General features: G+C 37.4%; 5 protein-coding genes and 1 pseudogene across 6 annotated transcripts in view; all 6 read right to left on the bottom strand.

Annotated features, from left to right (window-relative positions):
- Positions 1-161: 161 nt before the first annotated feature.
- LOC147499405 (uncharacterized) lies at positions 162-1,253 on the bottom strand. The gene has a single exon (XM_086563472.1). It carries the CDS (start codon positions 1,251-1,253, stop codon positions 162-164), a length of 1,092 nt encoding a protein of 363 aa, XP_086419598.1.
- Positions 1,254-1,280: 27 nt separating this feature from the next.
- Positions 1,281-2,361, bottom strand: LOC147499404 (uncharacterized). Its single transcript, XM_086563471.1, has 2 exons — positions 1,593-2,361; positions 1,281-1,498 (listed from the first exon to the last, which is right to left on the bottom strand). Exons 1-2 carry the CDS (start codon positions 2,359-2,361, stop codon positions 1,281-1,283), a joined length of 987 nt encoding a protein of 328 aa, XP_086419597.1.
- A 2-nt stretch (positions 2,362-2,363) lies between these two features.
- LOC147499403 (uncharacterized) lies at positions 2,364-3,519 on the bottom strand. The gene is made up of 2 exons (XM_086561208.1): positions 3,335-3,519; positions 2,364-3,252 (listed from the first exon to the last, which is right to left on the bottom strand). The coding sequence occupies exon 2, from the start codon at positions 3,194-3,196 to the stop codon at positions 2,366-2,368; it is 831 nt and encodes a 276-aa protein (XP_086417334.1). The 5' UTR covers positions 3,197-3,252; positions 3,335-3,519; the 3' UTR covers positions 2,364-2,365.
- Positions 3,512-6,152, bottom strand: LOC147499402 (uncharacterized). The gene is made up of 4 exons (XM_086561206.1): positions 5,131-6,152; positions 4,861-4,974; positions 4,668-4,778; positions 3,512-4,542 (listed from the first exon to the last, which is right to left on the bottom strand). Exons 1-4 carry the CDS (start codon positions 5,528-5,530, stop codon positions 4,268-4,270), a joined length of 900 nt encoding a protein of 299 aa, XP_086417332.1. The 5' UTR covers positions 5,531-6,152; the 3' UTR covers positions 3,512-4,267.
- A 139-nt stretch (positions 6,153-6,291) lies between these two features.
- LOC147499401 (ribonucleoside-diphosphate reductase small chain A-like) lies at positions 6,292-10,143 on the bottom strand (annotated as a pseudogene). Its single transcript, XR_015195856.1, has 9 exons — positions 9,819-10,143; positions 9,058-9,218; positions 8,700-8,745; positions 8,473-8,599; positions 7,604-7,669; positions 7,368-7,484; positions 7,113-7,275; positions 6,963-7,033; positions 6,292-6,606 (listed from the first exon to the last, which is right to left on the bottom strand). The product of XR_015195856.1 is annotated as a ribonucleoside-diphosphate reductase small chain A-like (transcript).
- A 2,147-nt stretch (positions 10,144-12,290) lies between these two features.
- Positions 12,291-12,718, bottom strand: part of LOC147499389 (uncharacterized) — a 93,433-nt gene continuing 93,005 nt past the window's right edge. Inside the window, exon 8 of the mRNA XM_086561209.1 lies at positions 12,291-12,541. The gene's annotated coding sequence lies outside the window, so the exon portion shown is untranslated. The remainder of the gene's footprint in view (positions 12,542-12,718) is intronic.

Genomic DNA, 12,718 nt, shown 5'->3' with positions numbered 1-12,718 from the left:
TGTACGGAGATATTGTTTGATATACAAACAAAAAAACTGCAAAAACTTACAAACAGAAGTAGGAGGTTGGTACTGTAACATTCAGGTAAATTTCAAAAGAAATTACTGTATTCAGAGAGGACAATTGAATGAAGGGAACTTACACTGAGGAGAGATATGGATTATAGAGAAGCTGTATCGGATCGCACATGCATGTTACATTGTTGAAGAACGTCTCTGTAGACAACGTTTCTAGTATAAGTGCCTATGAAACCCATTATGACTCCATTTCTCACCAATACTTTGGTTGTGCTCCTTGACACACCTCGTGATAGTGCAACATACAGTTGACCGTGATCGAACACATGATCTGGTAAATAGATTCCCACATGAGGTAATGTCTGTCCTTGTGACTTGTGCATTGTCAAAGCGAACCCCAAGCGAATTGGGAACTGTTTTCTAGTGAAGTCGAAAGGAAGATTGAGATCTTCTGGTGACTTCATTGGAATTCGATGAAGAAAAGCCGGTCTGCCAGAATGACTTCCAGTTAGAATATCAGCGTAGATGACATTTCTTCGAAATCCACGACAGATAAGTCTGGTCCCATTGCAGAGACCATTAGCTGGGTCGATATTTCTGAGAAGTAGAATGGGAGCTCCTAGTTTCAGTGTCAACTTGTGTGGGGCCAAACCCTCTGGAGATATGGAGTTTAGGAACTCTTGTTGATATAAATGCCTAGGGTCATTCTCAACCGAGTCGAACGAATAGAATGTTTTTTCCTCACCCGGGAACATTTGAATGACTATCTCGTTTAGCTCATCAACACAGTCATTTCTTAGGGTCAGTAACGCCCTATGAGCTATGTACTCTTTATTATGAGCATTTTCTAGAAGTGCAGGAAAAACATTAGATATTAAGTGAAATAAAGAATGCTCACCCTCCCAAGGAATAAGAATGTCATCTGGGATTTTGACCATATCGTCAAGTATGCAAGGCTCGTTGCCACCGCCTATGCGTAATAGCATATCTGAAAAACAGGGATCAGTCCTTGCACGTATGTTTTCTCTTAGATGAATCACTTTGACACTATTCCATATATTAGATTTTGTTATGCATGCATTGATCTTCTCAGCAATAGTTCCATGAGGAACAACAGGGAGGACTTGCCGAAAGTCTCTTCCCAATACAAAAATCTTTCCACCAAAAGGCAAGTTGGAGCCGGTTAAATCTTTCAGTGCTCTGCCCAGTGCTTCAAATGCGTGGCGGTGTGTCATAGTTGCCTCGTCCCAAATAATGAGACTTTACTGACATAGCAATTCAGCAAGAGGGGTTCGCTTGCCTATTCGACAGGTAGACTTTGCACCTGTGGGAACAGGAATTTTAAACCTTGAATGTGCAATGCGACCGCCAGGAAGCATGGTAGCTGCAAGACCTGAAGTAGACGTTGCAATGGCTATGTGGCCTCTGTTTCTCAAGTAAGCTAGAATAGAACGATACAAAAACGTTTTACCAGTACCACCTGGACCATCGATGAAGTAAACAGAGCTTTTGCGATGATCAACTGAGGTGTACTATTTTATTGAAGGCATACATTTGGTCATCGTTCAACATACTAACAGATGATAGATCGTCTTGAGGTGTGACAATTGATCTTTCTTCAGCAATCAGACTGTGAAGATTAGAATGATCTTCATGGTCTTTAGAAATGGCTGGCAAATCATAGTTTGACAACTTCTTCCCATTTTCAGACAAAGATATTTTTATCTCCATAAGCAAACGGTTAATCGCAGTATCTGTGTTGCTTGTGGAAGAATAGTCCTCTATCATATACGGGTGAAATTCATTCCATAGCTCACGAACACCCACTGGATTGTAGAAAACCAATATAGAAGTGAACAATTTTCTTAAGGCTGATGGCATATGTATTGCAGCTGCTTCCAATAAGCACTCGCGTATTGAATTGTCATGTTCTAGAAGTCCCCGTAGTTCAGCAGCTTCTTTAAATGTTGAGCACGTTCGTGAGCCAACAGTTTTAAGGTCATCGAAAGAAGTAGGTCCCCTGACATGATTAAGAATAATGCGTAAGAAGTACCTCTCACTATCAGATGGATGTACAGCGTGCATTCTACCAATCACCTTGACATTGTTCCCCTTTTTCCGCCAATGCTTATCCGACTTATTCCATGTATAATGCTCAGGGAACTCCTTGTATAAATATTGTCTTGCCTCATGGTCAACCATATTTGTATGAAAGAATTCAGTTAACATTGTTCGGGATGTACGTTCATCTGCAATCAAATGTCTGACATCCCGTTTTTCCGAGAAGATAACTTGATGCATATTAGGAAGATGGATCTGTAGAGCATAAACTGCAGGATACATTCTATTAAGGGGAAATCTGAAAATTCTCCATAGTGACTCTTGTGGACATACCCATCTTTGCATCCATAAACTGCCTGATTTCATCATGGTCATGTGGCGCAGCTAAGTTCACCTCCATGGAGACCCGGTCAAAACCTTTGTACTCGTACTTGTACAAATACTTGACTGATCTGATACTTGAGCATACTTCAACATTTATATGACAATCATACTTTAACATCAGCAATGGATTGTATGGGACAACCCAACGATTGCCGACACTAAGATCACCGTGAAGCAAAATTGTGCGACCATTATCACGTCGTTGATAAATAGGGTAGGAGTCATCTCCGTGAAAAGTCATTGCAGAGAACTCTTTTGGAAATCTTTTTTTACATACCCCATCCCTCATGCAAACAGAATCAGGATTTAACGGACCACAGGGACCATGTATCATATGCTTAATAACAACATTGTATAACTTGGGCTCACTTAAGGGATCAGGAATTTCAGCTCGGACGACTCGGTCGTAATCTTCGGGAGATTTTAGTTTGTCAGAATCATCAAGTATTAGGAGCATATGTGCATGTGGCAAACCTCGCTTATGGAATTCAATGACATGTACATGTGCCACAACTTTCCCCAAGATCCCGATATTGAATAAATCTTTTTTGAGTTCCTCACACACTTCATGGAAAACTCTCGTAGTAAGATCAGGCCTATCTTGTGGGAGTTGACCAGGTTCAAGCCGCCGCGTTATATCGGCCCAGTTTGGGTTGCAGGTCATGGTGAGGAAAATGTCCGGCTTTCCAAAATTTTGAACCAGAGCCACCGCATCATGGTATCTTTCATGCATATCTCTAGGGCTTCCGATATATGATGACGGTAATATAGTCCTTCGACCGATGTTAGCTAGAAATAGATAAACTGTGTGTGAGTGGGAATTGAAAGAAAGAGTTCTAAAGCTAAACTAATATATAGACATGTTATTCACCTGCATTTGTTTCTCCGGAGGCTAATTAATGAATCTATCAGACCTTGATACAAATCAGCTCTTATAGCATCTTGATTGTCTCGGATATATCGAAGCTGCATTGTGGAAATCTTCACATACATGTCGACAACAAACTGTTGCAAAAGTCGACTGGAACGAAACAGGATTGAGTCGTAATTAGAGCGAATCTGTTCAAACAAAGATTTTGGATATAGTACTCTTGATACATATATATGTATAACGACAAAAATTAAAGGGAAAAAGTAATAGATGGAATACAAAAAGAACCTGGAGCATATAACAGTAGAATTCCTGCAACTGATTCTCCGTGAATCGTCGCTGAAAATATGTAAATCCCAGTCAAAATTTCCATAAGGATGAAGCAGTGGATATTGAAGAGGATCATAGAAGTCAGCAGTGTCAGGGACATTTAGGAATTTTCCTGTCACAGTTTCCACAATAATATCTCTCATTTTTTGTTCTGCAGGGTCGTCACCCCCAATCAAAATGGCAACCACTTGGGAAGACATTGGCAAGGTATAATGATGATGTTCACATGGCTTTTCCTTTAGTAGCAATCGTATGTCTAGTATGTTTTCAGACTGTGAAATACGACGAAGTGTGTGAACAAAGGGGTTATGATCGTCAAGGACCCTCTGCAAAATGGACAGAACTTGTGGATTGAGTATCTTGTTTTCAGCTTGTCGATTAGCAATCTCATGATCTGTGTCGTAAACATACATCTGCATATATCGTGGTCGCTGCCCAGACTGAGGTAGAAGACCACCAATTCTGTGGTAGATAGATCCTTGAGCACAGTATGTATAAATACCACGCCTTCCCCTGGCTAGTTTTTCGTCCAAGTGTACACCCATTGAAGTGAAGGAGAATGCATTGTTGTAAGATCGAATGTTATGACGAAAGTGGACAGCCTCATCCGTGTGATGCATATAGATACATCAGATCAGGTGGTGTCGGCAACAGCGGGAGATTGACTTTTCCACGAAGACAACAAAATTGACGGGATTCAGAGGGGAATAATTCGGCATGGCAATGGTTGCATGTGTTCATGCGTGTTATCTCGAAACGCTGGAAGTTCGGGGTGTAAACGAAATCTCTTGCACAATTGTGAGAAGATCTACATGCAGTTGGAACTCTCCTAGTTCGAAGGGGGTGGATCGGTTGAACAGAACTCTCATCTTCTTGGCCTAGTGGCATATGTTGCATTTTTTGTAACAATATATTAATCAAGTCATTAATTAATAAGAAGAACTGTATATGCAGAATAAGAGATTAGTTGAAAAAATATTTCATGTAACAATATGGAAAGTACCTTGAATGTAGTTAGCATAACTGATGTTAGCGTTGTCCGGAATACCGCTGTCATACCCGTTTATATCATCCTGGAGAGGCGTACTTGTAGTTACTATATTGTCGGGGTCTCCTAAAATGTAAATGTCAAGAATGGGTTATAACCAATACCACGCAAAAACAAAATAACAAAAGAGTGTGATAAAGCAGAGTACCAATGGTAATATCAAGATTCCTTCCATCTAGGTTTAGAATGGCAGATAGAGGTCGATCGCTAAGCCTGTCCACTTCTGATTGTACGTGACATTGAATGACATTATGTACGTGGTCTGTAAAAAGTGCAGAGTAAGATCTTTTTTTAAAGTAAAAATGTTAATGCATGATATATATACAAAGAATAATATCAGAGTTGTATTAATACTTTAAAGTAAAAATGTTAATGCATGATATATATACAAAGAATAATATCAGAGTTGTATTAATACCTGAGAGATTGATATGTGTTGGTGGCTGAATCGTGGACAACGAACTAAATGTGCACCCAACCGTAGTGTTAGAAACAGAGGATATGTTGTTAGTGGTAGGGGTATGTACATCGTCATTGGAGCAGTATGTGTTATCCTGATTAGGAGTTTCACTGCCACGACAATTGTTTAATACACCCTTACGACGTTGATAATATCTCCGTAGACGTGCCTTTTCTTGCAACCTTTGTTCCTCACTCATAGTTTGTCTACGCTGTCTATCAGGATGACGACGACGTTCTCGCTCCAACGCCAATTGTTCCTCTTTCATGTTAAGAAGGCGTCTCCGACGATTCATACGCGCTATCTCGTTTCGACATACATGATTAGGCTGGCCAGATGGCGTTTGAGTCGTCGACATGTTCAATGGCCTCTACGGGGAGAGTAGTAAGAAGAATTACACATTTTCACACCTGAAACAATGAGGAATAAGAGAGGGCAAAACCGGAAAAAAGAAAAAACGACGAATGAAAATACTGTAACTGGGGGTGTGTTATTTAAAGGAGAGAGATAAAGTTTTCAGGTTTATCTGTCGTGACGAAATTCACATCCAATAACCCAAGGGAATCCAATGACATTAATCCCGCTAAGCTGTTGAGTCAGAATGTTGTACAAGTATTAAAATGTTGGATCCATCACCAGACGTTGCTAGCATCCTTTCACCAGTTCGAGCATTGTCGCAATGATCTTTTAGCATCCACAAATATATGGTTTCTATGGTCCTAAGACTACTTTGATTAGGATTGCAACTAAAGCGATCTTAATCAAATTAGGAACCCCCCCTAAGTTAATCAAATTCAACTTCATTGGAAACTACTAATAATGAAATTGTAAGTAACTGTCAGTGCACCTTTGTTGTGGAGTGTGGGCTGAGTCACGAGACGTTTTCTTTCTTTAAGATCTAAAAGTGTCAATAGGTTATAATGGTACACATGCAACCAGTAGAAATCATGCATAAATCTTTGGTCATTTTTTTTTTTGGTCATAACTCAAGCCTCCAGTGCATTTCGCAAACTTTCCAAATCAATATGTGGCCATTGGCTATCATCTGCAACTAAAATATCAATAAACTTTCAATATGAAATAGGTGAAAAGACACGGGTAAAATGGGCACACAAGTGATAGCTTACCACACTAGACTAGAAACTTAATTATCAGACTGTAAATATATATAGGTAACCAATTACAAAAGTTGAGCTCGCCCAGAATTTTGAATTGTTCTGTTCATAGAAAATAAAAACTAATGAATTGGCGATGAGTTACAAAACTTTGATGCGTGGTTCAGCATTTATATATACTTGGGAAATATTCCCAATCATTGACTAGAAATCTTCATCCAGATTGAAGACGAAATTTCCTCCTCCGTTTTGTAGGCTAGACATAACAGAAGCCTTCTGGTAATCACCAACCCTTCTCTCAAAGAAGTTGGTTTTTCCCCTGTTCAGTCCAAGAAACATGTTAAGCCTAACAGTCTATGCTATGAGGTGGCGAGGAACAACTAATTTTTACATGGTTAGACATATCCAAATATTATAATTTTTTGTGAGAATGATCTTCATGGTGGGGAGATCATCTCCACAAAATACCAGGCCTTAATTCATTTGTATGCCGAAAATGTGGCTATAATGTGCGCATAAAAATGTGGCTCTATTCCTCCTCCCCATACAAATGAATTTGTAAACTAGAGGAAAGATTTTTACCAAAAGATATATTCATACACACTTACTGTATTATGGTTAAGTACACAAGAACTAAAACCAGAATATTTAGTAGACAAATAATTTAATACTCACTGCAAAGATATAAACTCCATCCAATCAAAAGGATTTTCCACATTATACTTCCTCTGGCACCCCAAAGAAACCTGCAATAACATATGCAACCCATAAGTGCTTCGAATAAATTCTCCTAACAAAAGCTCAATCAATAAAAAACTTAGTTACCAGAAGGCGATCTGCGACAAACTTTATGTATTGACTCATGAGAGCTGAGTTCATTCCAATCAGTGCACAGGGGAGGGCATCACAGACAAATTCGGTCTCGATTTCCACAGCTTCATGCACAATATGATGTACCCTTTGCCAGTTTAATTGTCTCCTTAATAAGCTGGCACCAATAAAATTATCTTATGAGTTGGGACAAGCTGTCTTCAGCACAGGTTCAAACCGAGCAACACAAAAAGGGTGAAAAAAACCAACCTGTATAGAAGACAAAGCGAAATCGCGAATGGAGTCCCTCATCTCGATATAAGTTCATTTGAAAATGTAAGACCCGGCATTAGTCCCCTCTTTTTCAGCCAGAAAATAGCACAGAAACTGAATATAAACAGGGAACTATGTCAATACTCAATATACCAGTAAAGAAAAAGAAAACATCGTCATTACCTAGATAAGCAATAAAAGGGCCATTGACCTATTGTCAAAAATAAAACTACCTTCCGGAGAAGAATATTCCTTCAACACATGAGAAGGCAACAATTCTCTCTGCAAATGTCCTGGAGCTGCACATTGGCATTAAGTGCAATCAGAAATCATTATAAAGCATGTAATTCCACGCATCCACCAGCACAACAATAGAGATCATAAATAGCATGTACTGTACATCCAAAATGGTAGAGTCAGAAAATCCCTTGTAAGTATCTCGTTAACATATGTTCTATATAATGCAATAATCTGACTAAACTAACCACAGAAATAGACAGGTACTTCAAGAAGAACTGAACTATCACAAAATCTGGAGTCAGACAGGATTACTAAACAAGATTTGTAACAGCATAGATAAAAAGCCCTTCCTCGAAAATTGTAACATAAAAGACTCAACCTTTAACCAGTTTCCTGTAACTTTCCCCTCGTCAGAGTAACCGTGTCACTATATATTAAGATTTTTCTCTTCTAAGCAGCAGCACTTAAACCAACTCAATGGCAAGAATTAGGAACAACCGCTACTTCTAAGTATTTTAAGTCAGACTAAATAGAAAGAGAATTAAATATAAATAAAACAAAAGGAGGTAGCAATGAGTCTCTATCCGTTATTGTGATGCAATGTACGGGAAGACCTCAAGAAAAATATAAAGTACGCTAGGTCTAGAGATGAGGCTCATTAAACATAAAAAACTAGAAGAAGCAGAGATACATCAAACCTACATGGTGTTTTTTTTTCCTTCCAAGTAAAAAAACCATGAGGATTAAACTGGCCAAGATGCCTCTACATATGTAAACTTGATTTGAGTCGAGGTCAGAAAACTAACCAAATTAACAGGAAAAATAGATGTGCGTGAAGAACTGAAGATAGAATGTGTCATACCTTTGTATCCAATCCAATGCCCACTTAGCTTTCCTGGCAACACAAGGAATATTCTCAACAGCATTGAATAAGCTGTCTTTCTCCTTTGAGTCCTTGATGTATGTTTCTAAAAGTAAGCTGTACATCTCTGGAAAAAAAAGACCAAAACTAACACTCAGGCTGCTTGAGAATTCTCATTATTAAAAAAATAAATAAATGAAAAACTAAAACTAAAGTCAGAGTTCTACCAGAATGAATATTTTCCATGGCAATTTGGAACCCATAAAAATGAGCCTACAGATAACACATGTTTCAAAGTTACTTGTGACAAAGAAAAAATATAAGAAAATTATCCTTTTACACATCAATGCAGCATGTTTTTAAGAAAAAGAGCATCCTATTAGCTAATACGTTCTACCAATTAAGAGTCACACATGATGGGAGACTGTGTTGGTGGCTTGGTGCTCTACAGTCCACAAACTCGAGCATGAAGGCTAATCACCACTATGGCACTATCCAAGCTAAAATTTAACCATAAGCTTTAAATCTTGAGTACGTACTAGTAGCTTCAGAATGTGAGCAAACGAGCAAGGTACAGAAAATAACCTCTGGAACTTGAACATCTTTTAAGAATCTTGCTGCCAAGTTCTCCAAAACAATGCCATCAGATGCCGCAAAAAATGCTAGCACGTGGCTTATGAAGTGCTTCTCAGAATCAGTGAGCTTTTCCCACTGCTGGACGTCTTGTGAAAGATCAACCTCTTCAGCTGTATGCAGTAAAACAAAAATCCATCAATAGAAATCCATTAAGAGAAGGATATCCATAAAATTAGCATAATTAACACATCTTTCTATAACAAAAACTCCAGTTAGAACTGTTTGATGAATAAACTGAGAAGTGTCGAGGGCTGCAAGCTCATACATACATATCCATATGCAAATGATAGAAAATCCGCTTTTCTTTTCTTCTCCCTCTATTGCTTTCAAATATGGATAAAACCATAGCTTCTATTTCACCAACCAATTCAAAAAATTCACTACCAAAATCCCAGTGCTTGAGGCTCCTGCCAATACGGGGTTTATCCGTTTAGGTGTAAGCCCCACAAGCCGATTAAGGGCTTTACATTGACTAATAAAATTACTCATAAACTATTTCCATACACCCATTCTTCTTCTTTCAAGCCATAGACATTTTCTCCCCATATAAGCATCAAACCAATATAGTTTTACACTTGAACACCAAATATTCTACACACTATATTCATTTGCACAAAACGAACTGAGCAAATTTGAAGAATTCCCATTTCACACATAAATGAAAGAAATTTAATCAATTGAAAATAAAAACAGAGAGAGCCAAAGCATACCAGTCCAGAAACTAGCTTGGGCCTTCTTATACATCTCCCAAAGTTGTTTATATCTAACGGGAAACATACAAAACCTCTGACTATTCTCCATTAGTATTGGCTCTTCTTCTTCTACTACTACTACTCTTCCATTTTCATTTTCCAGAGAACCCATTTCTTCTATGTGATTATTGTTTACAGAAAGAGAGAGATGTGTAAAGAGTATTATAAATATATAAACCCTTGTAAAACCCCCCCAAGGTTGAAGAGACGTTGGTTTGGATAGAGACATTTTTTTTGTTGGTTTTCAAAATTCTATGATGCATTCTGGACCGTTAGATTTGCCGCGAAGGAGTAAAATGACCCAATTATCCCAACCTTAAACCCAAGAAACAAATCATTAAACCCAATAAACAAATTAATACTTGTAATAATACTAGAATTTAATCGGTGGCTATGCCACTCAAGTCATAATTAAATGAATATACGTAAATTTAACTTTTATAGTAGAATTACTATATTTTTTTCTTTGACATTTAAATTGAACTTGTTAGTGTCATTGTAATACCCTTAACTGAATATGTCTTGGAAAATCATATTAGCCGATAGCCGAGTATATGTATTGAGAACAGTTGTTCATCCAGAAGACGGAGTGTACATAGACAATTTTAACTGTTCATTATTTGTGTAATCCATATTCAATTTATACACGTTTCTCAAATGGTAGGAGAAGCTATAGGAGTATTTAAACAATGAAACAATTATATAATTTAATATGTAAAATAACTACACCTGTTTGTGTGAAGAAAATGGGAGTTTGTGTGAAAAAAAGAGGTTTTGGAGGTTTTTAGTTGGGGTTTTAAAGGTTTAGTATGTTTTGGAGGTTTTTGCTTATTTTAGAGTATTAAGTAAATAGGACTGACCAGTTTAGTATTAGGTAAATAGGGTTTGGAGGTTTTTGTCTATTTTAGAGTATTAGGTAAATAAGACTCTTCAAGCATACTCTTTAGTATTAGGTAAATAGGACTCTTCAAGCATTAGTACATATCCCGAGAAAATCAGTACCACCACTTAAGCCCTCATAATTCTGCTTAAAAATTGAGCTGTTTTGTATTATAGACTAGAATTTAACCCGTGGCTACGCCACTTGAGTCATAATTAAATGAATACACGTAAATTTAATTGTTACAGTAGAATTATCATTTTTTTTTCTTTGACATTTAAATTGAACTTTGTAGTGTCATTGTGATACCCTTAACTGAATATGCCTTAGAAAATCATCTTAGCCGAGTATATATATTGAGAACAATTTGTTTATCCAGAAACGGAGTGTACATAGACAACTTTAACTGTTCATTTATTGTGTAATCCATATTCAATTTATACACATTTCTCAAACGGTAGGAGAAGCTATAGAGGTATTTAAACAATGAAACAATTATATAATTTAATATGTGAAATAACTACACCTGTTTGCCTGAAAAAAATAGGAGTTTGCATGAAAAAAGGGGTTTTGGAGGTTTTTAGTCGGGTTTTGGAGGTTTAATATAATTTGGATGTTTTTATCTATTTTAGAATATTAGGTAAATAGGACTCTTCAAGCAGACACTTTAATATTAGGTAAATAGGTTTTGGAGGTTTTTGTCTATTTTAGAATATTAGGTAAATAGGACTCTTTAAGCACTCTTTAGTATTAGGTAAATAGGAATTTTCAAGTATTAGCATAGATCCCGAGAAAATCAGGACCACCACTTAAGCCCTTATAACTTTGCTTAAAAACTGAGCTGTTTTGTATTATAGATGTACCGCAAATCTTGTGACACGTGTGACCTTAGCATAGACTAGGATAAACACAAACGACAAATTTATTATTATTATTTTTTTGATTGGTAAATCTGTTTTAAATGAGATGAATAACCTCTTTGATGATGGCGGGGTTCGAGCAACAAACCTCTGATATCATCACCCAAAGGTTTTACTGCAGAATAAGATTGTCGTATGTACTTTAGTTACTTAACTCCGCTAGCGATGCGTCCAAACCCCAAAGAGTGTTCTGTCATAATAGGTTTGTGGCCTTGTGGTTCAGTCTTATTGGGATTTTGAGTACCGCACTCATAATGCGCAGAAATATGAAGGAACAGATTTGGCACTGGCCACTGGCATATAAGATTCGGCACTTTCATTTTAAAATGAAGATAGGAAGGAACAGTTCACTTGGTTTTTTAAGTTTGATTAGGAGTGAATGGTTGGCAACATCTACAAGAACTGTGATTACGGCCTCCAAGCACTACAATGAAGATGGACAAAGAACTTATCAAGAACAGAAAATTTAAGATGGACAGAGAAGAAGATTGTGAGAAGCTGATGCATGCAAAGAATTTTAAGTAACACATCCCCTGTGACCTATTACGCAACATGCTTGGCAGACTACTCCATGTCAGGTCCGTTCGTAGATTCAAGTGTCTGTCCATCTATGGTCATTATTCATTGCACGATATCTTTCGATATAGCTAAGATTTCAGCACGTTACATCACAGTGAAGTTCGTCACACTTCAATCTCTACTAGCAGGAATAAGGAGGTCCAGGACTACAGTTACTGTCTAACAACAATTGTCAAAATACAAGAAATGTATGCATATTATTGCATACTAATCGTACTCATTCAGAAACAAAAATAAAAACTACATGGAAGGAACAAACATGCTTCCCAGCAGTATCTCTCGACGCCTGGCCAAATTGTAGCCTGCAAAAGTTAAAAAGATATATTAAATAAAGTTATGTTTGTCAGATGACATCTCATACCTAGAAGCCAAAGGATAAATGACTTAAATGTGGTTGATCTAATTTAAATTTATAGCAAAATTCACGTTTTATTGTAAGTAAAGTTGCAAGATAGATGCAAGAACCAGTGGGAAAATTA

This window comes from Coptis chinensis, chromosome 5 (genome assembly GCF_015680905.1).
Source record: "Coptis chinensis isolate HL-2020 chromosome 5, ASM1568090v1, whole genome shotgun sequence".
In the NCBI taxonomy this organism is placed as follows: domain Eukaryota; kingdom Viridiplantae; phylum Streptophyta; class Magnoliopsida; order Ranunculales; family Ranunculaceae; genus Coptis; species Coptis chinensis.
Note: the sequence above shows the minus strand (reverse complement) of the source record. Positions and strands in the feature narration are given on the sequence as shown.